This window comes from Tyto alba, unplaced genomic scaffold, assembly GCF_018691265.1.
Source record: "Tyto alba isolate M040663 unplaced genomic scaffold, T.alba_DEE_v4.0 Super-Scaffold_6, whole genome shotgun sequence".
Taxonomy (NCBI): Eukaryota; Metazoa; Chordata; class Aves; order Strigiformes; family Tytonidae; genus Tyto; species Tyto alba.
The window spans coordinates 4,805,448-4,832,081 of record NW_024881327.1 but is presented as its reverse complement, the minus strand read 5'-3'; the positions used below and the strand labels follow the sequence as shown (position 1 = coordinate 4,832,081).

General features: G+C 39.9%; 1 protein-coding gene across 2 annotated transcripts; it reads right to left on the bottom strand.

The window, feature by feature from the left end:
- Positions 1-1,336: 1,336 nt before the first annotated feature.
- Positions 1,337-26,505, bottom strand: NAF1 (nuclear assembly factor 1 ribonucleoprotein). 2 transcript variants are annotated; one of them, XM_042808374.1, is made up of 9 exons: positions 26,325-26,505; positions 26,140-26,162; positions 24,697-24,835; positions 19,585-19,678; positions 14,773-14,855; positions 13,551-13,711; positions 9,610-9,661; positions 4,842-4,947; positions 1,338-2,240 (listed from the first exon to the last, which is right to left on the bottom strand). In XM_042808374.1, exons 1-9 carry the CDS (start codon positions 26,481-26,483, stop codon positions 1,822-1,824), a joined length of 1,236 nt encoding a protein of 411 aa, XP_042664308.1. In that variant the 5' UTR covers positions 26,484-26,505; the 3' UTR covers positions 1,338-1,821. The 2 variants fall into 2 exon arrangements, with proteins under 2 accessions (XP_042664307.1, XP_042664308.1); XM_042808373.1 differs by having other exon boundaries at positions 1,337-2,240; positions 26,140-26,505.
- Positions 26,506-26,634: the final 129 nt, after the last annotated feature.

The following is a 26,634-nucleotide window of genomic DNA, read 5'->3' as shown; positions in this document are numbered from 1 at the left end:
GACAAATCAAACCTGCTACGACTCAGTCATGAGGCTGTAGTGAGTTTACTCACAGTGACCCATCACTAGCAATGCTAAGAGCTCGGCTACAGCCTCAACAGCCAGAAATTCACCCTCTTCTCCTTTCTGCTTAAATATAAGCAACAGTCTAGAACTGGACATTCTTTTTACTACCAAAAAAAAAAAAATCTGCAAGAACAGAGTTAAACATTACTGTCTGGAATGCTATTGTTCTACTGTACAGTACCTGTTTGCTGTGAAATTTGAGATCTATATAATCTTATCAGTTGCACACCTATGAAATAGTTTTAGATATATTACAGAAAAGAATTAAAACTTTGGAAGTCTGAAATTAAATTCTAGTTCACAGTAGCAGCATCTTAACAAGATGGTCCCTCCCTCTGTGCATTAAATTTTTGCTTCAAGTTATTTGGAATTACGAGCAAAAGTCTAAGCAACACCTACAGATCTTAATCAGCCTTTAAATACTTATCCAAAGTAATGAGTCCAGTATGAGTTTGAGAATAGAAATACATACTGTACACTTCTATCAGTTCTGTTCAATGGTTCAAAGCAATTGTACTGTTGATTAATGATTCAAAACCCATTACAACTAGTAATGCTTTTTCAGTGGAAAAAAATAATATTTGTCTGTCCCACAATTATTTTTTTTCTTCTTTTTAAATCCTTCATGCAGTGTAAGGGTTTCCCATTCTAGTTAGTCAGAGACACTTCCATGGAAACTAAGGAAGAGCAATTTTAAGGCTGACCCTTTGGTCAGGTGGAGGTTGTTCCGGGCCATCTTTGGCTGACAATTCCACCCTCCTCATACAAACAAGATGGGAGAGTTGATATACCTTGTGTCTTCTGAAAGAAAATCAAACAGCAATCTTGTACTATCTGCATTTTGGATACAAATTTAAACAAGGAAGTACTGAAATGGCATACTTTCTCTCCCTGACTGGTCTGATGGCTTCTTTCCTAGAAAGGCTAAGTACTGGATGTATCTACGGTCATTTCTGCACTAGGAGCAGAGACAAGCTGGAGAAGTTATGCTGGTTTTTAATTTCCCCATACCATACTGTTTTATATCCTAAATTAACTGCAAAACATCTAATCCTAAATTGATCTTCTATAGCTATTGTAGGACACTAAATCTAAGGGGGTAATTCAACTGCTGGTCCAAATTCTGATCTACCTACTCCAGTTATTTAAAAAAAAAAAAAAAAGACTATCCAGCTCCAGTCTTTTAGTTAATATAAAATGAACAAAACATTAAAAGTCAGGTAACAGGAGTTTATACCTTATATAAGCAGTGGCAAATCTAGTTTAAAATCTAGGTGTCATATTTTTAAGTTTCCATGCAAGTAGATTTCAAAATTTGCAGAAATTGAGAAAAATGGTTTACCATAGCAATATACAACCACTCTAAAAATATTAAAATACCATCTACGTGACATACCTTCATCACTATCGGACAGTAGCTACACAAACTCTTAAAATTTATTACAAAATAGATTTCCACCACTACATACCAGTTTCCAAAAAGTTTTTATTTATCATCCCAAACTAATAGATATTATAAAAATAAACCATTGCTTAATATTCGCTTGTTTTTGTCATACAGTTTTCTTTTTTGAAACCTAAAACATATATAGAAAAAAAAATAGTTTTCTATGGATATCTGACAAAGCATCGAACTCTGCATTTGTTCTACTGTTGCAGAAAAATGAAGCATCTCCAAAATAAGGGAATACAGTCTTGACAGCCTGCTCTTCCCCCCATTCAATGGCAATGCTCTGTCTGCATGTTTACAGAAACTTAGTAAGGCCTGAAGTGAGAAGGCTGGCTATCTGAAGGAGGTGGAGGAGGCGGTGGTGGAGGTGGTAAAAATGGGTATGATGAGTTGTACATGTTTGGGCCTGTCCAAATCATATTCAGATTTGAAGGCGGAAGGTGGAATTGATGCACATCATTAACAGAACCAAAAACTGGAGGAGGAAAGGGATACTGTTGCATCATTGGATTTTCTTTTCTATGAGGCTGTGGAAACACTGGAGATTCCTGATGTATTCTGTTCTCTGAAGAGTATACCTGTGGTGGTCTTGCTTGCGATCTCAAAAAACCTGGAGGGCCTGATGGAGGAGGGAATGGATCCCTGGAGAACCCTCTGCCACGGTATCCCCTTGAATAACTTAAAGCAGGCTGCAGCATTGACTGATGGAGTCCTTTATTCTCACCTTAAAACAAAACAAAACAGAGACACACATTTTTAATATTTATTATTGTGGAAAGATTAAGTTTAGTCCTCTCAAATCTTTCACGCTGAAGTCAGAGAAATCTGAGAAGTAATCCCATCAACAAATAATACTGCATATAATAAACAACAAAATAATACTCACAAGTCTACTGTTTAGTAACTCATCTTGATTTATTAGATCAATATAGAAAGAAGTATCCTGAGGGTTGCAAATTCAGTCATTAAGAAAGAAATGTCACATTCTTTCCCTCCAGGCATTTTCATTTGTATTAATGAATCACAGGAATACTCAAACTGTGAGTATTTTGGAAGCTTTGGTTTGAAACAAGATTTCAAAGCAACACATTTTAAAACTGAAGATAAATCAACACTGTATTACACTAAAGTGGTATACAGCTTTCAGACCTGAGTTAGTATTATGGCACAAACACAGGACATAAGAAATTATTCAAACTCAAATTAATAAAATTAACTTCTCTACCAGAAAAATAGGCAGCCTGTACCTTTAGACAATTAGCTTTCAGCATTCATCTTTCTAAGATAATTTTTTACCGTACAGGTCACTGTAAGCCTATATCTAAGGATCATAACAAATGTACTGTGACTTTATATAAATACCATAAGAGTATTAATGGGATAAGTGCTATAAAATTAAGAGCACCGAAATATTAAAAATGTTACAAAGGGCTGCTAAGATATTCAAAAGGCTGTAAAATTTAAACTGAACCATGATCTCCACAGGACTTTAGGGCTAGAAACAAAAAGGTATTTAGGGACATAACACTGCACAAAAATCACTGAATTTTAAGAACTTATGCAGACCTAATCCTTGGCAATAGACTACATAAAAACATTTTCACCTTTGAAAAATCTAAGTCTGGAAAGGTAGTTGAATACCAAAATTCCTACTCATTTTCATGGGGGATTATGACTTCAGACTCCTTTTGTGCATGCAAGGCACTCAGAAGCACTGAAGTGAAAGTACTTGAGTGAATATTTTTGTTCTTTCTTTTCCTATCAAAGACTATAATAATGAGCCAATTTTAATATACTCAGAGTTTTATGAAGATGCAACCAAGCAGAATGCTGGCTGAGACTGAGTTTGTGCCTCAATTTCCCAGATATCCTTGCTGAATTCCACAGCCAAACTAAATCACATGGAATGTCAATTTCTACCAGATTATTTACAGAAAAACACAGTAAATCATAACCTATACTCCCTTGACAGACTGAGACAGTTCCTCCCATTGTGTTCTCAGTTATGAAACACAGGTCAGTAACAGCCTCAGCAAGCCCTAGGCAGTGGCAGGTCTGCAATAAACTGACAGAATAAGGACATGTTGGAAAACATGCCATATGCTAGATATGCAGAAATCAGGAGATAACCATCAGCAACGAAAGGAAAGTATGGCACAATTTCAGATCCTTCCCTTAAGGGAAAACTGTCAAAACCATAGGGCAAAAGCCAACTGAAGAAAGATTGCAGCTGTATTTAAAGGGCACAAGGGAGGGATGTAGTCTACACAGAATAAAAGGGTTAATAGGACAGTTACTGACTTCCCAAATCAAGACAAAAGGGGGTCAGTGGTGCACAATGTCTGGCAGCTTTACAAAGGAAGATCGGCAAATTCATGGAAGGAGTCAGTCCAAGTGGGGGAAGCACTGTGCTGCAGACAGCTGAAGCAACCTGATATGTGAGCAGAAGCAGAAGAAGGGAAGGGATGAGAATCAGCAGTATTTAAGTGGAGTGGTACAAAAAACATGCAACAGAAGCAGACTAGAAGAGAAAGAGCAATGTGATTTAAATTACTCAACCAAAGAGGCAACCAAAAAGAAAAAAGTTTTGCCCATAGAGAGGCACGAGAGAATACAGATAGAAAAATTTAGTTATTGCAGATAGAGCACAGCTGCAAGCACACATCTGGAACAAATCTGTCAACAGCAGGAGAAAGGAAGGTGAAGAAGGCTATGTATACTAAGAAAAATTTTACATAGTTTATTAAATTTCTCTATGCTTGTTTACCTAATGACTGTGTTAGGTAAACAGAGAGGTTCGCAGTGGGCTAACACAAGTAGCAGTTATTTTAAGGGAGTATTTATAAGCCATGGGTGAGGAAGGCCTTCCTTTTCAGAGGAATAAATTCCTTCTCTAAGACTTGTGTCTTCTGTCAAAAAAACGGGTTTCCAAAAGCTACAAGGCCTTCGTCTATCTTCTTCCTGCATTCAAAGGCTTAAGCTAAACTTGGGCCCCAATAACCCCTGCAGTAAGCAAGCTCTAAACTCCAAAAGGTGGCATCTGTTCTATATCCTCACTGTGTGTCAGCTGACAGTTTTAAGAGCCTTTGAATCTTCTCTGACAAGCGTCCTACTACATTACTTCCCTTTTACAGTTCAATGGAAGAAACGTTCATTTTCCTTTTTTAAAAAAATAAGGAACATAGCCATAAATTCACTAACGTAACTTTGAAAAGCACAGAAATACTGATTAACTGTATGAAAGCTCAATCATTAAGACAGATAATACTGTGTATTTCGAATTCAGCTTATCAGCTAAAAGCATTCTCCCATAGCATTCACTCACTTGATGCATTTGTTTCTGATCTGACTTTCTTCCTTCCTTGACTTTGAGGCTTCTTTTTCTTATGTTTTGCTTCTCTTTCTTTTTCATCATCACTGAAATCCAAGGCCTGGTTAATTAAAAAAAAAAAAAAAAAAAAAAGAGAATGAAGCCATACAAAGACTGCAGAGAACTTCAGTTCTAGCAATAAATCATTATTTAGAAAACAATCCATCCTGCAGTCAGTTTAGAAGAATATTAAAGCTGCACTTTCCTACTTTGCATTCAAAGAGCCACCGTGAGTACAGCTGGCTTCTCAACACAATCAAGAACTTAACACTCCACAAACTCCTCATGAGACAATTATACAATACTCAGTTATTTCTTCTAATTTTCCTGAACACAAAGTTTTGACTGCCTAGATGTTAGTAAGAAAAAAATTATTAATTTCTGAGGGAGATGGCTAGTTATTGCTAAGAAAAAGCTTTAGAAAGGCAAACTGCAGACTTGGTGAATTAAAATACGGATTCTTAAAACAAGTTAACTTTAATTTGGCAACCAAGACTTAGCACAGTTAAACTACATTAGAAATATCTCTAGTCTAAAATTGCCACTAAATTGGAATTTTCTGTAGTATACTTAATAGCACCATTCCTGTTAAACTTGCAATAGCAATGTTATTCCAAAGAAATTTTCAGCTTTGGAAAAGGTTGATATTTACAATAGATTCAATGTCACTGCAACATTCCGTTCCTTTTACACAAAGTCTTGCTACTTTTAAAATCCTAGTTTACATTTACGATGAAGAAAAGTTACTAGTGCAGGTAAGAAATCTGTCAGCGTAATTGGTGCCCTGAAAAACAGCTCGCTCATATGACTTAAAGGGGTAGGGTTTGTTCTCATCCTCTCCTTCTCAATTCTGAAAGGAAAGGCTTTGCTGATTAGTGATGTATCTCTACAGTATATACAGAGCCTGGATCTCAAAAACACTGCACTAGAACAGTGCTAAAAAAGCCACGTAAAAGTTAATTCTGAATACAACTATTTCTGCATCTACATAACTGGATTACATTCTCACTCCAAAAAAGCCACAAGGAATACGAGATAATATATACCATGAAAGAAAATCTTTCGCCAACTCCTGCTTTTTCTAAGGATTTTTATACACTATCCTCCAGTAGAGCAGAAATAACAAGTACCTTCTGATGCTTGCTAATTGCCATATAACATTCCATGAAAGCCCGCTCACAGAGAAATCAGTTATCTGCTCCCATTAGCCTTGTTGCATACAGATCATACCTTGCCATCCTATGACCCCAAAGGCAAGGCCAAGAGAGATTGTATTACTGAGTCAACAATTAAGATGGGCTAATTACCAGCCTGTCAGAAAATTAACACTTACCATATACCTTGAAGTAGCAAGCATAAAAGAGCCCAACATGGATTAATTTAACATTCACATAAAAATAAAGCTTCACAGTATCACAAAAGGAACCGACTTCAGCAATTGCATGCAGTTTTCTATGGGAGCCGGCCAGAAAAGTTAGAGAAGCAGCTGCCAGCTGAGGGCTCTAAAAGTGTCTGGCTGTAAGAGACAATTTCAAGCATCAATAGCATAAAATTTAATCTGCACCCTTGTCAACAGCTATTACCTTCACAGCAAAAGCTACCTTCTATCAGCTCATCAGCTGTCTCAGTCTGGATATCTTAGTGTAAACTCTAACTGCTAGAACTATCCACAGATTATTCCAGTTAAGGATTACAAAATGTTACATGTGGCTTTTCCTCCAAAACAGAGCACAGAGACATATGGCAAAGCTAGAACAGTCACAGAAAGAAAGTTGTCATAAAAAGAAATTAAGTTTGCCCATCCTTGCATCACCAATTTCATTCAAGCTTCCTTCCTTCCTATAGTGAAGTACAGTAAACGTAAAGTTCTCCCTGTACTTTCAGATTCTAACCTGAAGGTAATAGTATCACAATTAAAAAAAAACTTAAAAAAAAAAAAAAAAAACACAAACAACTTTGGAAAAAGCAATGAATCTGTATCTGCAGAAGATTTGACTGCTTGAATGTATTTAGCCAAATTTTGAAGTTACTTAGTTTCCTCCAAATTCAAATTACATATTTACAAGCTTGTCTCCTGAACAGCTTTAAAAATATGACTAAAACAAAAAGAGAGCTCACCATTATCCAATAAGCACATTTTTGTATCACCATCACTAGAAAATTGTTCAACAAAAGCAAGCTAAGACTAGCCAAAAGTTTCTAAGTATACACAGTGTTTCAAAGCTCTACTGATCAATTGTACCTACAGTTCAATTCTATGCAACACTTTTGATTCTCAAATGATGACCCTCTGTGTGATTATGCCTCCTTGAGAAAGGAAGACAATTTACAGTCAGAACTGACAGTCAAGCATTCTCTGAGGAAAGTTAACACTGCTCAGCTCAGTTTCATTTGTGGGAATTAAAACAGAAAATCCAACATTCTGGATTAACAAACTGATACATCATTACAGGACCTATCTTCAAGCATGGAAAAGCCTATCACAACATCTCTCCTTCAAATCAGAACAAAAAGCTTGGGATAAGGACCGTGAATGCAAAAACTGACAGACCCTCACAGCATGATCCTGTCCCTCACAGCATCCTTCTAGACAAGTTGTTCAACTGTGGGATGAGTGGGTTTGTGGTACACTGGGTGAAGAACTGGCTGGATGGCTCACAGGGTTGTAGTGAATGGGGCTACACCTGGCTGGCAACCAGTTACCAGCGGTGCTCCTCAGGGTTCAATTCTAGGGCCAGTCCTGCCCGATGTATTTATCAACAATCTGGATGCAGGAGTTGAATGCTCCGTTAGCAAGTTTGCTGATGATACCAAAATGGGAGGTGCTGTTGACTCTCTCGAGGGACAAGGGGCCTTGCAGAGGGATACAGATAGATTGGAGCATTGGGCAGTGATGAATGGAATGAAACTTAACAAGTTGAAATACTGAATTCTGCACCTAGGGTGGAGTAATGCTGGGCACGGGTACAAGGGGGGAGAGGAGCGGCTGGAGAGCCTCCCTGCAGGAAGGGGTGTGGGGGTGCTGGGCGCCAGCAGGCTCAGCACCAGCCAGCGCTGGGCCCCGGCAGCCCCGAGGGCGTCAAACACAGCCCGGCCGGCCGGGCAGGAGAGGGGATTATCCCCCCCCCCCCCCCCGCTGTGCTCGGCCTCGGGGCGGCCTCACCTCGAGGGCCGGGCCGGGCCCCGCGGCTCCAGGAGGGACGTCCAGGTCCTGGGGTGCGTCCAGAGGAGGCAACAGAGCTGGGGGGGGGCTGGGGGGCACGGGCTGTGAGGGGCGGCTGGGGGCTTTGGGCCTGGAGCAGAGGAGGCCGAGGGGCGACCTCCCGGGGGGGGGCCGTGGAGAGGGAGGTGCTGAGCTCTTCCCCCGGGGATCCGGGGACGGGACGCTGGGGAGTGGTTCAAGGCTGCACCAGGGGAGGGTTAGGCCGGGCTTTAGGAAGCCTTTCTTTACCGAGAGGGTGGCAGAACACTGGAACACAGGCCACCTAGAGAGGTGGTCGATGCCTCAAGCCGGTCAGTGTTTAAGAGGAGTTTGGACAATGTGCTTAATTACATGCTTTAACTTTTGGTCAGCCCTGAATTGGTCAGGCAGTTGGACTAGATGATCGCTGTAGGTCATTTTCAACTGACATAGTCTATTCTATTCTAAAAATTGGTTTGAACACAAAAGAAAAAAACAAAAAAACAAAACAACAAAAACAAACCAACCCCAAAACAACAACAAAACCCAAACCACAAAACAAAACAAATCAACCCACAAAAAACACCCTTCCTACTTAATTATACAGTAAGAAGCACATATTACGTAACACAGTTCGGGGCTAAGCATGCAAGTTTTCGGAAGATTCAAAACAAGCAGATAGAGAGATCTCTTCAGGATCCTAGGGTAGACACAACAATTTTAGGAATTTCAGCTATCTTGGAGAAGATATGATTAAAGCAGAAATTGAAAGGCAAAGTGACTCAAGTGTTGAGCTAGAAAACAAATCTCATTAGAACACCTCAATAAAATTACCAGCACTGTGATTCTTACCGAAGAAGAGAACAGTCATGAAAAGTAGAGTTAGAGAGGAGTTAAGGAGCACTGGTCAGGAAGCCTGGATATCACTGGAAAAATCTTTACAGATCCTACAGTAAATGATGTCAATGGCTGTGAGCAGCTCTCACTTCTACATGATCCTGTATGACTGCCTTTGTATGAAAGAGGCTCGTCTCCTCTCATGAAATTAGTGTTTTAAAATAGGAAACAGTAGGGAAGCCTTACTAAGAAACCATTCAAAGAATGCAACAGAGGAGGTGTCAAGTTAATCTAACACAGCAGACAGCTTAAACACTAAAGTACTACAGTTTGCAGAGTACTAGCAGGCCTTCATAGTGTCAAGGTAAAAGACGAAGCTGCAGTCAAAGAACAGCAAGGACAAAAATTCCCTAGCAGAAGCAAAACTAAAGCACTGCTACTTAAAGTTGAATATTCAGGTTGCCACACATGTTCTTGAAGGACTAGAGGAACTGAAGATACATGTTCTTCCAACTGCAGAAAGCAAGCAGAAAGACAGCTAGCACTCTCTACACTGACTGAGACACCCCTCCAAGAAAAGCATGACCAACTCCTGTCTGTGTAAAAAAATATTCTTAGTAATTAGTTACTCTGCACAGAAATTTATCTACCTATATCTTTTGTAATCAAAACCAATAAACAAACAAACAAAAAAGCTATAGTTACTTCAGGTGGTGGTTCTTGGTCATTCTTCCAAGATGCATCTGAACCTTTTTCCCTAAAAGAAAAGAACAAACAAACCACAAATTAGAAAATCAAGATGAAGGAAGTTGGTGTAATGGAGGTTATGAAACATCTCTTGTTTGAATCATGTAGTAGCAACATATTCCAGGTTAGAAATAGTTTGCAAGAACTGTACAGAGCAAATAGGATATCCGGTATTTCTTCAAGGTATCAGATCTTCTACACCAGGGAGCTCCTGTCTTAAAAGAGGCATTTGTTTTTTAATGTTGTTTCTAAGTTAATAGTAATGTATGTGTCAACTTAGGACTCTACTACATACGCCACTTGAAAAATCTTCCTACTTTGAGTGAAGACTGAACATTTCACACAGCTAATATTAACCTTTGATCAATATTCTCTCAACACATCCTTTTGAACCTAAACTGCTTTGAACCTGAATTGAGGGAGTTCACTACAACTTTCTTATGCTAACTGCTGGCTACAGTCATAAGCTTTCTTCTGGTTTCAGAACACACATTGACAGATAAAAAGGACAATGAACAAGTCCAGTAAGACACAGGCTTTAAGTATAACTACAGTGAAGTGAATTTGGAACCTTTCAAGTTCAGCTTACGATTTTATTAAGACAGTGTTAGCTATATAATTAGGTTTCATCTTCTATTTTATTGTAAGCATAAAATCTAAAAGCAAGATAAAAGACATTTAAAAGAAGCAAAAACTCAATTGTCTTGCCCAACAAGCACCAAAATAAATTTGAAGCGGTATCATTTATTTTATCCCCCACTAAGAACTTCACTAAAAATCAAGTCATTTCATTGGTTAGCAACACATTTGTTGAACAAATTTAAAATTATGCTCTTAAAAGTCTGTAGAAGGTCTTTCCATACTGCTTGCAAATTTAATACATTTTGGTCTGAAACGTCAAGATGCAATCCTTATCTATGCAGACAAACCATATAAAATAATGCAGTGCTGAAAATTCTTACTTGCAAAATGGAACCGCATAGTCATTCAAAAAACATCAGTGTGTTCAGTGACAAATGCCTTCAATCAGTGCTCTAAAAACCAAGCTGTTTTTTATATATCCATCAAGTCAGCAGCAATCAGGCAGCAATAGCTGCATCAAAGTACATAACCATCAGCTCTAGGTAGCCTGGACTTAAGAGGCCCTTAGTCAAAGGCTGCCCATTAGATCACTGGAAGTCACCTGGAGGTACTTTGTGCCCCAACCCCTAACCATAAAACTGAAGCTCAATCTCTACATACCACTAGAAAACCAAAGACACACCACCTCTGAGATTATGAGCAAATCATATTAGCAAGCAAGCCATTTTAAAGATCAATTAGGAGAAAACATTATAGGGAGGAAAGGAAGGTAAGGGCTCTATAGGAGTAATTTCTCAGTTGCAGAAAACTCTACCTATGCAAAGATGAAACATAGCACTTCATTTTTTTTTATTATGAACCAACTTGTTTCTCCCTCTCATCTTGTTATTTTGGGGTAATACATGCCTGCCAGAATTACCAGAGCATGCCAGAAACTCCAAGACCTGTGATCATTAGGCCATATGTAGTACTACTGACTGCAAAATGTAAACCTTGTAAATTCTTCAGGCAGCTTATCTCCCTCTCCCAAGGCAGCCTTCCCCATTTCAGCAAAACACAAAACACTTTTCATGCTCTGAGATATTAAATAATCTTCTGCAAAGAACAAGATAGGAATTCTTTGATTTCTGAACTCAAATACTGTAAAATCTGGAAGTCTAACAAAAGGTGACTCAGAGGAACCATGAAAACACATAAGCTTTTTTAGAATTACTTTGTGTTTCAGGCAGTACAACATTAATGTATTTTTAGCAACATATTACTTCACGTTCAAGAAGTTTTACACTACATTTTCATTTATTTTTGCTACAGAGTGTAAGGCCTACTCATAGCACTGCATCTTTGTACAATGCAAGCAGATTGCACTCCAGATTTCAGAAAACCACCTTCAAATTTAAGGCTTCTTTCAGATCTTAATCCTGATTCCTTTCCTATTCAAAGTACCATCACATTTTTGAGTAGCAGTTCTAAAACTTTAAGACTGTACTACTACACAAGCCGGTCTGCACACAGTCAAACTAACAAAAAGCAGAAAATAAAAATCATTGGTCATCAAATTTGCAATCTGCTAAAGTCCAAAAGCTTTCTTGTGAAGCACTGACCAGAGCTCGACTTTTCTACTATCCATGCCATCTTGGCTTCTTTATATAGACATTACAGCACAGGTAGAAGTCAAAATTCCTTATCCTTTTTCAGTGATACTTACTTTGTGAAACAGTAGCTTCAACAAATAGTACCAATTGCCTCATAAAAGCTTAAGAAACTTTACTGACAAAACTCAGAAATAAAATACTGTTTCAGTGAAATGTAATTTATGTCACATTATTCAAAAATTACGGTTTACACCAAATTCCACAGGTATTCACACTGCTCATTTTAATGCAGGGCAAGAAACAATGTCTGATGCACTGTTCAGCTGCACTGATAAACCATGAAAAGCATGAAACATCTTGTGTTCAATTTTGTACCATATCTGATAGTAAAGTACTACCAAAAGACAAATAGTTCCCAAAGCTACCTGCAAAGCATGTAACAAACTGAAACACAAGTCTCAGGTCTCAGATGCTGAGTATGGCACACTGTTATTGATGTAGCAAGCAGATGATTAAAGTCTCTGCAGTTATTGTGCTAAGCAACAAAGTTTAATGGAACAAATCAAAGACCAGCTGGCATCAAAATGCTGCAGAAAAACAAACAAGCGGCAGAGTGAGAAAGTGATCTATTTTGGTCTTCACTGAAAGGAAAAAACAATGCTTGCTGCTTCCACAGAAATGGGAAAGAAAAAGAAAAACACACCAAAACAAACAAAACGACTCCTGCAGGCCTGACCACACATGCATGACTAAAAAAAAAGAATTATTCAGTACTAATACTGGCAGAGTTGCAATTAATGCAGACACCAATACTATTGTCAGAAAAAATCTGCAAGTCAGATGAGAACTACTCCTAATAAACATAGACTAAATTGCTTGTATGACAAAGGATTTTTAACCTATAGTTACCTCAGATTATTATTCATCAGTAATTGGAACACTAATGTCTAGCAGTCATTTATTATGCTTTATTTCTTATGCTGTATCTTTGAGTACACTACCTTTAAATGGAAATAAGTCCTATTCATAAATGCTACTTTTCTCAGGCAGACCACGTAGAACACACAAACACTAGAAGTTTCTGAACATCATACCACATTGCCACTCAAATCCCTCCCCCTCTTGCAAATTTACAGCAGGTGATTTTCATACAGAATTGTTATTCTCCAACAACAGATTTATTGATAATTAAATTTCAGTTCTAGCCTTGTAACATGAAATAAAAATAGTAAATAAATACAAACTTGTTCAGGATTCAAACAAGTTTATTGTAAGTTCTGAAACTAAACAAGAAAGTGAAGAACAACAAAATCTGGAAAGTTCAGCTTGCAAAACCATTGCATATGTATGTGTGAGACTGCGTGGGGGAAGGAAGTCTATCAATGAATTTCTTTCGTGTTCTGGTATTTTAGGTAACAGAGAAAAATGAAAAGAAACAAAGCTTAACATATTAAACTGAATAAGAAGCTACTAAACTTTAGTAATTATAAGACTTTAGAAGCTTGTAGTTTACAGCAACTCTGTACCGTTCCAAAAGGCAAAACAGTACCTTATTACTACAACACAGTTGAGAATATCTGAAAAAATAAAAGTTTTAGTGTCAAGCTTAGTCCTACAGTTTCTCACTCAAGGGTAAACTTTCATCCAGAATTTTAACTGTATTTAAAAAGACATTATAACCAGATTAGGAACAAAAAAAAAAAAAAAAAGTAAAATCAGACTCACTGTTTTAGTTTCTCTGCAAATATATACTGGGTGAAGTCCTCCACCGATGGAGCAAAATACATGCTATCTTGCACGTTAATACCTTTTGCTTTGATATGCTCAGAGCTGTTAAACCTTAACACATAAAAGGGATGTAAAACAGGACCAAATATCTCAAATATCTGAAACACAAACAAAATTAAAATGTTTAAATAAACCACCAAGAGTAGATAGCTAATTTAATTGTAGACAACCATGAACCTTTAAGATGCTTTGTATTTAAGAATTTTGACATATTTTCAAAATGCAGCATTAGATAAAGGTACTTTCATGCTTTATTTTCATTGTTACATTTGATTTGACAGTATATATCCCCAGCTACAATTTAAGTTATAATGTGGAAAAGTTCTCACATGTTGACATTGCCTTCTGCCACTCAGCAGCACTGCTTTCACTGTCTGCTTCCCCTACAGCAGTAATCTCTCCCTCTGTCAAATCTCTATTCATTCTCCATTATGTTTTCAAATCTTTTTCACCTGGAACAATCTCCTGATCATTTATTCCTCAAAGTTCATCTTTACAAGATGCCTCTACATTAATTCCCCTCTCTGTTCCCCAATTCCATGTAGAGCAGAGAATTCTGACATGTGGAAAACATGCAGTTATTTCAGGCTGAGGTTTTTTTTTTGTTTCAATCACATCTGGCATGCAAAGACATATTATAGTAGTAACCATTCTACATGATGTCTTTCTTTCCCTAGAATACATACAAAATTCAATGCAGCACCCCTCTCAGCAAACATTCTTCATTATACTTGCATAAAGCACACACTGGCCTTAAACTGAAACAGCAGAGTACAGATATATAAACATTCCCTATTTTTCCTGAAATTTTACTCTAATTTCTCCAATCTTTGCTCCCAACTCCTGACAACAAAAGAGCACAGCCTGTTATTCAATACATCATACATCTGAGAGCAACCTCTCCCTCTCCACAAGCACTCTCATAAAATAGCAGAGATTTATCACACATTGTAACTCTGTAAGGATGCAATGAATTCCAGGTTAGGAATTCTTGAGAATAAAAAATAGATGACTATAGCAAGAGTCAAAAGCACAAAGGAAAACTACATATCAAGAAAACGTTACCTTCTTTTAGTCAACTTCATTGCTACTTGTTGGAACATAAAAAAATACTTTGAACTTTATATTAGAATAACAGGTTTTTATACTTCACACACACCTTTCCTGCTGCTTGCCGATTTTCTTTAAAAATTATGCTTTCCTCATTTACTGGAGGCAGACCTCTCAGTGATTCAATTATTACTAAAATGGGGGGAAAAAAAATCAATTAGAACTTCATGTTTCAACAGCAGGATTTAGTTAATTGCAAAGAAACTTAACAAAGCACACCATTATTTGTCTACTAACATTCACAGACCTTCACCCAGAAATTCTTGTATACTCACAGAACTATTTACAATCATACACCCCTTCTCCAGGGATACATGAGTGGTTTAAGATTTACATTTGTTTACAGAATTACTGTTCTCTGCAGTGAAGAAAGGGACCAGATGGTAAGTACAAAAGAGAAGTCTCAGATATGTATGGGCAAGATACCTGTACTTAGTTAAGTGCATAGCAGCAATAACCTGGGTTTTTTGAGTGCAGATGCACGTGTATATTCCATCTTCTTAGTATGCCAAATTAAATGCTCCTCGGAAAAAAGAATGGAGATGGCTTCCCCTAGTAAATGGTAAGATTAAGACCAGAACACAAGAGATGTCTGGCAGCCCAGTCACAGTAGCAACCAGTGTTGTCATTTATTTGAAATACATTTCTGCAATTTAATGTCATGTAAATCTTATACCACATTTGGGCCTAATCCATGATTAATGATGGCATGAGAGGTCAGAGTGAGTAAATCATTCTAGTAACTCAAAATATAAAATCTTAACACTTAGTAGACTTAAACTCTCTTATAAATGGACATAGAAGCATGTCCTTCCTCCATTAAATACATAATTTGATATACAGGCTACTTCACTTTTAGGTTTTCCAGATTCAGACACAAACAGCTTACTCTTTACTGAAATCTTCAGAGTAGTTCACTCTCTTCTTTGTTAGTAGTTCACATTTGTCACTTTACCCTACAGAAATACCATGTATTCCTTTACAGTCATCAGGAATCCTGCTTAAATGTGTCAATAGAGAGGTCTAGCAGCTTTACACTCAAAAATTCTGACTGTAAATCTTTTTCACCTCGAAAACAACACAATGCTCAATTAAGCATTCTCAAGGTCCCTCCATCAGCAAATAAAGTCGCTCAAGCACTTAGTGTCACTCAGACTTCAACAAAACTAAGGTTATCACCGCTAAACTTGCATAACAGGACTTAAAGCAATAAACATCTCATCAAGATAAAACTCAACCTTTGCTACTATTTCAGTCTGTAAACATTTTGTGACATGCCAAGCAAGCCTGTGACAATACTATAGGCTTAATAGTTCACTGAATTTCAATAGTTAGGGAAATCAGTTTATTTTGTGTCTACCTATAAAATAAAATATACAATAAAAATAAAAAAACCCAGTGTGTTGCTTAACCCTCATGAGAAACATACCTTAGCCCCAAACCAACCAATCAACCAACCAAAAAAATAAAACAACAAAACCCCCAAAAAACAAACAAACAAACAAAACAAACAAAAAAAAAAAAACCAAAACACACACACACAAAAAAAAAGAAAACACACCAAAAATTCTCACAGAATGCTTTCAACTTGATTGATTATGCACAGCCCCTGGTCTTCCAGTAGACTAAGGAAAATATTCTGAAAATGTAAGTCATGCCAGTCCCATGAAACCCAGGAGAAACACTGTCACCTACAGCCTATTTGACTTACAGATTCTCCTACCCCAACCCACTCCAAATCCTCAGCTTCTACTCTTCCAGACCCCAAAGTGCAGTCCCAGGGCAGATTTCTCAGATAGGCCAAAGCACTTTACTTTTGTCCTGGGTTGAGTGAGTGATGGAGTTTTTTTGGTGGCAGGGGAGGGGGCTATCAGGGTGGCAACCTTCTCGAAGCTCCCCCAGCTCCAAGTCAGCTCCACTTCTGTTTGGGAAACTGAGCTAATCGGCTGCGCCTCTGCGATAACGTATTTAAGAAGGGACGTGGTGAGGAGCAGTGGGACTGGTGAGGAGGAGTTGCGGCAGCTGCGTGAACACCAAGGTCAGTGGAGGAACGGAGGAAGAAAGGAGGGGGGAGGTGTGCCGGAGCAGAGACCCCCCTGTATCCTGTGGTGAGACGGCAGGGCGGCCCCCCCTACCACCCATGGAGAGCTACGGTGGAGCAGACATTGATTTATGGCCTGTGTTTCATTTCACCTGGATGATCAAGGTTCTGTGCCCGAAGAAGGCCGGGGTCTTGTGTGAAAAGGCAGCCCCGCTGCTGTAATTCAGCGCTGGGAGGATTGCAGCATGTGGGGGTGTCCCACGCCAGAGCAGCTCGGGAAGGGCTGCAGCTGTGGGAGGGACTCATGTCGGAGAAAGTTTGTGGAGGACTGTCTCCTGTGAGAGGGGGACCACGAGGGAGCAGGGGGAAGAAGTTCCAGAAGCTCCCCCCACCAAAGATGGAAGCAGCGACAGCACTGACTGCACCCCCCATTCCCTGCCCCTGCGCCACTGGGGGAGGAGGTAGAGATATCGGGAGCAGAGCTGAGCCCGGGAAGAAGGGAGGGGTGGGGGGAAGGTGTTCTCAAGATGTGGCAATGCTTCTCACTGTCCTACTCTGTTACGTGTTGGTAGTGTCTGTAATAAACGTACGTTCTTTTTTCTCTTCCCCTAACGAGTCTGCCTTTTGCTCGTGACCATAAAGGGGGATTTTTTTCCCCATCCCAGCCCTTTCTCAAACCCCAAGCCTGGCTCTCTGTCCCTTCTTATTGCCAGAAGAGAAGGGAGAGAGAGTAGCTGTGTGGTGGTTGGCTGCCGACCAGGCTCAACCACGACACTTTTCAGGCTACAACCCACGCAGTGAATTTTCCTCTTCTCTACATACCTTGAAGCAAGGCATAGCAAAAGTTCTGTTCAATTCTGATAGAGTGAGCAGAAGTTCACAGAAAGACTGGTCATCTTGCTTTTAGATAGAGTGAAGCAAGCATGAACCTATACTTCTAGCCTTAAATTCACCTCACAGTATGAAATAGCCAACATAACACAGGCATCACACACTGCAGATGATGAATCTGGAAGCTTGCTACAGAGAACAGCAGAGCTTTCTGATACATCAGAAGGACACAGTGTTCGGAATACTGACTGGCAGCCCAAAATAATATTTGTGGTTTCCAAATGAGACCTCAACTGCCCTCATACTAGACACAAGCCCAGTATACGCAGGTATGAACTTAGTTCAAAAATCAAAAGCCAACACACAATTAGCTGGTAGAATCTCTAATATGGCCACAAATCAACTGTAATTGAGGTCAGGCACTTGTTTTATGACTTCCTCTTTCTACCTGTTTTCTTTTCAGTTCTGATAACAAGGTAGTAAAAGCAGAAAATTAACACTGATATCTTGCGGGGTTATTCCATTTTTACAGCTTTCTTTCACATATGATTATTAACCTATTTTCTAACTTTCACCAACTAAATTCAACATTTCATATATTTCAGTTACATAAAGTAGGATGCAGACTGAAGAATTCACTTATCCATGTACTGACAAGATCTGGAAAGGTCATGGGTCATGCTTACCAAGAACGGTTAGAAATTAAGGATAATTTTAAAAAAAACTAAAGTCTTTAAAAACAGCTTTGTTTAAACATACACATATTAGATCAAAAATAATAGCAAACCACGACTCAACTGTCTCTCTTATTTTCAAGCTATCATTTCAGCTGAATATAGCCTTCTTGAAGTCCCAATTATTATCAATAAGCAAGAAAGAACAAAGTAAAACAAAAGAACAGTGACCAGATTATTACCTTCCACACTTTTAAGCCAGCTTCCTACACATGAATGAAATTAATTCTAACTCCAAACCAACACCACCAACAAAAATACTGTAAAGGAATCACCTGTATTACAATTATTGTCTTTTACAATAAAAGAAAATTTAATAGCAAAGGCTATTTGCATTCATTATTTTGTATCCCACTCAACATAAATATTTTAACTTCAAAATTGAACTTACTTTCTAATTTTCATAAGCAAATTGCTTCAAAGGCAGTTCAAGCAGAATGGAAAACTTGAATAAGCTTAAATTCAAACATACTATGGATCTTTTATTAGTATCAGCTTCACCAAGACCCTGATTTCATATACCAAACCCTGAGGTCCCAGGTAGATCTGAAAACATCCCTAAATGCATATAGCTTGCAGTTAAACTTACATCCACTGTATGTCTCAATCCCACTAAGCTTACCCTCCAGCACCTGTAAATCACGTTAGTCATGTTGTTCTATGACTGCTGACACTGGCAGCTTGCATTTGGTCAAGGTACCAGAAGCAGGATGAATAAAAAAAAAAAAACAACCAACCAAACAAAAAAAAAAGAAAGAAGAACCTGCACTGCTAAAGAAACAAGTGGTTTTCCTGTCTTTATATATTAACAAGCAAGCACTTGGGACTGCACTGTACTGCATCTGTGCTTTCACTTACACACCTCCTGTATCTTCAGAAATAATTAAAATATAGCATGTACAACTGCAGGGTTTTCTTTAAATACTGCAAATGTTCAATCTTATTGTTGCCAGAATTAATATAAAAATCAAAACACATGGTGAAGAAAGGCTTTTTTTATGAAAAAATTAGAACATGAAAGTTGCACAGAAACACATGCAGAACAGTTACAGTATCTTAATCTTTAGAAGATGTAAGCCAACTAAAAGGGAATTCAACAACAGTCATTTAGTAGTCCTAGTTCTCATTCAGCAACCCACCACCCCCTGAAATAGAATGATACAGTACTGACATTTTGAAGGAACAGTTAAGTACACAATTTTGCAGGGATATACAGAAATTTTAATTAAAAACAAAGCAAACATATCTTGCCTACCTAGCTGCTCAATGATGCTGGAAACTGTTCCAAAGAGCTTCAGTTCAACATCATCAGGCAGAATTATTGATAAATCTTCAACAGGAGGCAGTTCCTGAAAATATCAAGTCAATGTTCAGAATATAATCTCATCACACCAAGACATTCATCACTCTGTCGCTGCATAAATTTGAAAATCAGGAAAACCTCTTAGCATTTTGAAGATTTAATAAAAATAATCTAGCTTGATTTTTCTCTTTCACAATAATTCTAAATTACCTCATCCCAGGGGAATGTCACTTTTTAAAACACTTCTTCTATTGAGATGCTGCTCTATGTATTCCCATTGCAACTAAAATAGAAGTCGATTTTATTCAACTGGAGAAAAACAACTGATAGATATTTTGTTCATTTTTTAAAAAAACTTTCAAGTTAGATAAATTAAGTTCAATATACAACACAATAATTAGATAATCAGTAATCAAAAATTCAGACAGCTTGTAACCACATTCAATGCATGACAGAAGAAAAATGTACCCAGTAAGAGATAAAACAGTGTGAAATACACCAGACGTATCACCTGATTCAACAAAATGGTGTCTGTCCATTTATGCCATGACTCAGATGATTATAGAAGATGTAAAGATCACAACAGTCTAAACACAGAAAATAATTTTTAGCTAGAATTTGTATTTGGTACAAGAGGATAATCATAGAAAACACTTTCGAGAAAAAGGCCAAACCTCAGATACACAAGTGAGTACTGCACAAAAAAATAGTCAAATTAAACTTTTTCCTCAAATGTAAGCATCAAAATTTGCCAAAGGCTGATTAACACTGAACTCCTCATCTACCTCCAATTTACTCATATACTAAGATTTCTGTGTATATACTATACTGCAGTGAATTCCATATGAATTGTGTGGAATACAAGGTAAGGGCAACTAGAGTGAGAATTATCTTAAAATTCAACATCTTCTGAATTTGGAAGTAGAGTCCAAACCTTAACACTGAACTGCGCTTTTAAAGGCCATCACCAGAAATAAAATCCCTCTCCAGTAGAAGAATCTTATCCTGTCTTATCAAAACATCATCTGATAATCAATCTTCACTCTTAACAAAAGTGCTTGGCAAAGGCTTATAGAGCAACTCAAAGACCAAACAGAGGCCAGGGCTTTCCCAGTTCATATAATAGCGTATTAAAGTCAAGATGCAAATTCAGACAGTAACACCACACCTTTCCACAGGACAGTAAGTTTTCCAATATTAAACCAACTTAATCGCTAAGAGTTAACTGAGCACGGATACCAGAGTTATGCAAAGGACAAAGACCCGAAGGAAGAAAGCTAAAATTTTGATCATAGATTTCAAATTGGTAAACTGTACCATCTGTCATATTATGTACAGTATTTGCCAATCCTACACTTCAAAGCAGGGGGTTTCTAAAATAGTTACACTAACACTCCTTAATACGTGCAGGTTTTTTCCCCTAAGCACATATTCCAGTTAAATACTTCCTTTAATCTTATCATTATCTTTGACCCATGCTTTAGCAAGTTAGATATTATTGGGGACTTCTGGGTAAAAGACTAATCATGTTTCCTTTTCAACAGACAGATTCTGATTTTCAAACTGTATTGCCTCAAATTTATGTAATACAATCTACAACATTTTTACATAGACTAATTCTATTACTGTAGAATGGCTTAGTACAAAATACAGTAGATAATGTAGCTGCTAGGACTTCAGTTATTAACTATCATTGTCAAAAAAGCTCTATCTTTGCTGAACCAATTAAATTAATCAGACCAGTAATTAAAAGGAAGTCAATGTTTCCTGGGACTTGAAGCTAGTAATCTGAGACAAAAACAGCAGAACAAAGCATTTTCAGATTAACATTAATATTATTTAAAAAATTAAGATAAAAGGTAAACAAAACTTGATAAGAACATGTATTTGAGCATGGATTTTTGTTCAGAAGTCCCGTGTTATAAAAAAAAAAGTGTTGTCATAGAAGCACTTACAATGCTTCTACTATTAATCATACTTCAAAACGAGTGCACATAAGCACGAATTGCTCTGATGTCTTACTCCTTCAAAACACAATGTTATGTGTATTTCTCAACATTTGATTAATTTCAGAGATAAAAGAATATCCTAAGAGCTTTTCTTTACTCCAGTGTCTCCAGAGCAACAGTTTAAGAATTAACAAGCTTCCATCTCCTGTTGTTGCTACCACTAATGCATGTCAATTCCTCAGCCTTTCCAGACAGAGCACTTTATTACAAACTCTTACAAAGCACTGAAGCAAAGCTAAATGTATCCAAATGTATCTGCTCTTCAGGGATTTTTTTTCTCTGCCTATCTAACAACCTTCTGAACCCTTCACCTGACCTGTTTCCCATTCCAAAAAGCCTTTTTTATGAAGAGTAGAGATCTACACAGTAATAAACATATGGATGAACAAGGAGGTCCTAGACAAGCTCAAACACAAAAAGGAAGCCTACAGAGGGTGGAAGCAAGGACAGGTAACCTGGGAGGAATACAGAGAAATTGTCCAAGCAGCCAGGGATCAGGTTAGGAAGGACAAAGCCTTAATTGAATTAAATCTGGCCAAGGATGTCAAGGGCAACAAGAAAAGCTGCTATAAGTATGCTGGTGATAAAAGGAAGACTATGAAAAAATGTGGGCCCTCTCTGGAAGGAAATGGGACACCTGGTTACCTGGGATATGGAGAAGCCTCAGGTACTCAACAACATTTTTGTCTCAGTCTTCACTAGCAAGTGCTTCAGTCACACCGCACCAGTTGCATAAGGCAAAGGCAAGGACTGGGAGAATGAAGAACTGCTCACTGAAGGACCAGAGCAGGTTCAAGAGCAGCTAAGGAACCTGAAGGGTGTACAAGTCCATGGGACCTGATGAGGTAAATCTGCAGATCCTGAGGAAACTGGAAGATGAAGTGGCTAAGCCACTATCCATACTATTTGAGAAGTTGGGGCAGTCCAGTGAAGTTCGCACTGACTGGAAAAGGGGAAACATAACACCCATTTTTAAAAAGGGAAATAAAGAGGACCCAGGGAGCCACAAACCTGTCAGCCTCACCTCTGTGCCCAGCAAGATCATGCAGCACATCCTCCTGGAAACATGGAGGAGACTGGTGACAGCCAACATGGCTTCACTAGGGGCAAATCGCGCCTGAAATTTTGTGGCTTTCTACAACAGGCCTACGGCACTGGTGGATAAGGGAAGAGCAAGTGACATCATCCACCTGGACCTGTGCAAAGCATTTGACACTGTCCTGCATGACATCCTTGTCTCTAAATTGGAGAGACATGGATCTGATGGATGGACCACTTGGTGGATAAGGAAGTGGATGGATGGTCACACTCAAAGAGTTGCGGTCAACAGCTCAGTGTTCAAGGGCAGACAGCGACAAGTGGCGTTCTTCAAGGGTCAGTGTTGGGACCAGTGCTGTTTAACATCTTTGTTGGTGATGTGGACAGTGGGACTGAGCACACCCTCAGCAAGTTTACCAATGACACCAAGCTGTGTGGTGCTGTAGACAGGCTGGAGGGAAGGGATGCCACCCAGAGGTGTCTGGACAGGCTGGAGAGGTGGGCCCAAGCAACCCTCATGAAGTTCAACAAGGCCAAGTGAAAGGTCCTGCCCATGGGTCAGGGCAATCCCAAGCACAAATACAGGCTGGGTGAGGAGTGGATGGAGAGCAGCCCTGAGGAGAAGGACTTGGGGGGTACTGGTGGGTGGAAAACTGACTGTGAGCCAGCAATGTGCGCTCACAGCCCAGAAATCCGACCGTGTCCTGGGCTGCATCAAGAGCAGCGTGGGCAGCAGGGCCAGGGAGGGGATTCTCCCCCTCTGCTCTGCTCTTGGGAGACCCCCCTGCAGTGCTGGGTCCAGCTCTGGGGCCTCCAACATAGGAAGGATGTGGACCTGCTCAAGTAGGTTCAGAGGCCACAAAGATGATCAAGGGACTGAAGTACCTCCCCTATGAGGACAGGCTGAGAGAGTTGGGTTGGTTCAGCCTGGAGAAGGCTCCAGGGAAACGTTATAGCGGCCTTCCAGTGCTTAAACAGGGCCTACAGGAAAGGTGGGGAGGGATTCTTATCCAGGAGTGGAGGGATAGGACAAGGGGTAGAAATTTTAAACTGAAGGAGTGTAGATTTAGACTAGGTGAAAGGAAAAAATTCTTCCCTGTGCAGGTGGTGAGACACTGGCCCAGGGTGCCCAGAGCAGCTGTGGCTGCCCCCTCCCTGGAAGGGTTCAAGGCCAGGTTGGACGGGGCTGGGAGCCCCCTGGGCTGGGGGAAGGGGGCCCTGCCCGGGGCAGGGGGGCTGGAACTGGATGGTCTTTAAGGTCCCTTCCAACCCAAACCACTCTATGATTTGATATACTGTTAAGGCAAATTGACATTACATTGTTATATTACAAATGATGCATAGCTACTCATCCATTAGTAGATTATTACTTAAAGTCATTCCTTTAAACTTAATTTTGAAATAATGAGGAATAATGGCAGCAATACTGAATGAGTATGTTATTTATGAGAACCAAATCCAAATGACAGTATCTTGATGCAAATTAAGGTTCTCATCTGCAATACATAAAACAGTGCTATAACAAAAATTGCAGAATAAAACAAATACAAACCATTTCTATGACCACTCTAATAATTTTGCTTAAGTGAGTAGAGGCAATGCAATATGAACCTCTAGAAGGCTTAATCAAACATCGGAAATTTTTACCTCAAAGTTAAACATACTTGAAATATGCCTGTAATACATATCAGAGAAAGGATGATGAAAGCCTGCAATATACAAACCACTAAAAACGTACTAAAATACCCAGAATTTTATCCAGAAATTTGTTTTCATTAATCACAACTGTGATTTTACACAAATATGAACCTAAAATGAGATATGAACCCTGTTTCAAAGTGGCCTTATTATACTGAAAAATAAGACATCTGAAATTACAAACTGTGCTATACCTGAACTAGTATAAAAACATATATTCAATCAGTAGGTATTGCAATGACTTAAAAGTACATTAAGTTAAAATATTTTAAGTTGGTTTACTAGAAAAAAGTTTTAAAAGGTAACACATTGTACTTACATCAACAGGCAACTCATCTTTTGTTTTAACACAGTAAGATCTGTTATCCTTCTCATTTGGATGATCATCTTCATCAGATACTGTTGAAGGAGAACATGAAGAGGAAGATGTAGTTGATGAACTATCTGAATCTGTATCACTGAATAAAACAAACATGGGAGTTAGAACACAGACTTCTACATTACTGATGAAAAGAGTGGCTATATTATGTATTACTTAAATACCTTTGGTTACCAGATAGGTTTTTCTTAAATGTATACATTTGTATACAGAAGAGCAGCAATCTTTCCTGAACCTACAAGTCATTGGACAAGATCAAAAAAAGAAAATCTCAGAAGAGTGGTAGCTTTGGCAATTCAGATCAAATGCTGACAACTACAACAGCTCACTTGGGTTCCCACTGTTTCACTGCTGAATGAAACAAAATCAACATAGCAGAAAGACAAAAATCAGTCAGACTACCTTCAGTTGAAGAAGAGAAAAGTCTGAGACACACATAGACAGTTAAGTAAAGCTATCAAAATTTCATCTTTGATATTCATCTGGACATCAGCTCAAGATTTTGGAAGCAAAAAAAGACTACAGGTGAAGTCCCTGCTATGGGTCAGGAATTTTGCTCTCCATCGCTTCACGATATTCTACAAAAACTTTGAACTGAGCAAAGAAAGTATTTCCAAAGTCAAGCTTTAACCCATTAACTGATAGTAAAGCTCTGTATCGCCTTTTAAAAAGGAGATCCTTAAACTTAATTTCAGCCTCCACTAGTTAGAGGAACCCATCTTGCTGAAAAGGCCCAAAAAGAAAACAAACACCTCACTATAACTGACTTGTAAGACTGAAACAGAGCCCACCACATCTAGCCAAAGTTACCTTTCAACAACTAAACTGAACACCAAAGCACCAATGCAAGTAGAAGGTGGAACCTTTTACAAAAAACATTCAGGTTGAGAATGAGCTTTTCCACCGAGGCAACATTAGAGCACCAGTTAAGACCCGCAGAGTCTACGTTGACTCCTACGTGCAGGTTTTTTCAGCAATGACACTGCAGGCGCCTTGTCACAAGTGACAGAGGAGCACTCTGTGAGGACGACGGCAAACAAGCCATCCAAACAGCCGCGGTGGCCCAGCCAACCACGACGCTCCACAGAGCGCCACCACCACCACCCCAGTCACGCTTTCACTACATTCTCTACCCTTACATTCGTTGTTTCGGAGGGTTATTAATACAACGAGAAGACTCCCTGTGAAACACGACTAAAAACGTCATCTTTCATGAGAAAGCTACAGCGGCTGCAACGCCGGAGAGGGGGGGAGCGGGCGGACTCGGACACCTCGCTGGCAGGGCGCGGAGCCGCGGGGCCACACGGGCCGCCGCCGGAAAGGCGGGAGAGGGGAAAGCGACCCGCGGGCAGCGACGCGCCCCGACCCCGGCGCTGAACCCACCTCTCCGAGTCCGACGAGGAGCCGGCGGCAGGAGGCCGGCTGGGACTCGCCGGCGGCGGCGGCGGCGAGCAGCGCGCTCCCTCGGCGGGGGGCGGCCCGGCCTGGCCTTCCCCGCCGCCCTCCCGGGAGGGGCTCGGCGCTCCCGGCGGCCCCTCCGTGGCGCCCGGCGGCCCCTCCGTGGAGCCCGGCGGCCCCTCCGTGGAGCCCGGCGGCCCCTCCGTGGAGCCCGGCGGCCCCTCCGTGGAGCCCGGCGGCCCCTCCGTGGAGCCCGGCGGCGGGCCAGCGGCGCTGGGCCCAACCGCCAGGTTCTCCAGCTGCGCCGCCACCTCCAGCGGCGCCGCCATGGCGGCTCACAGCGGCACGCGGCCCCCGCCGCCCCGCCCCCGGCCGCACGCCACTTCCGGCCGCCCCGAGCGGGGCGGGGCGAGGTAACGGCCGCCGGCGCGCGCCTGAGGGCGGGAGGCAGGGCGGGGGCGGCCGTCGCCGTCGCCTGTT

Excerpts from the sequence above, each read along its gene's own strand:
- NAF1 (XM_042808373.1), bottom strand. The coding sequence starts at position 26,483 with ATGGCGGCGCCGCTGGAGGTGGCGGCGCAGCTGGAGAACCTGGCGGTT. Across the intron at positions 14,856-19,584 it reads CAGCATCATTGAGCAGCTAG|TAATAATTGAATCACTGAGA; the intron begins GTAGGCAAGATA and ends CCCCCATTTTAG. Across the intron at positions 13,712-14,772 it reads ATCGGCAAGCAGCAGGAAAG|ATATTTGAGATATTTGGTCC; the intron begins GTGTGTGTGAAG and ends TTTGTGTTTCAG.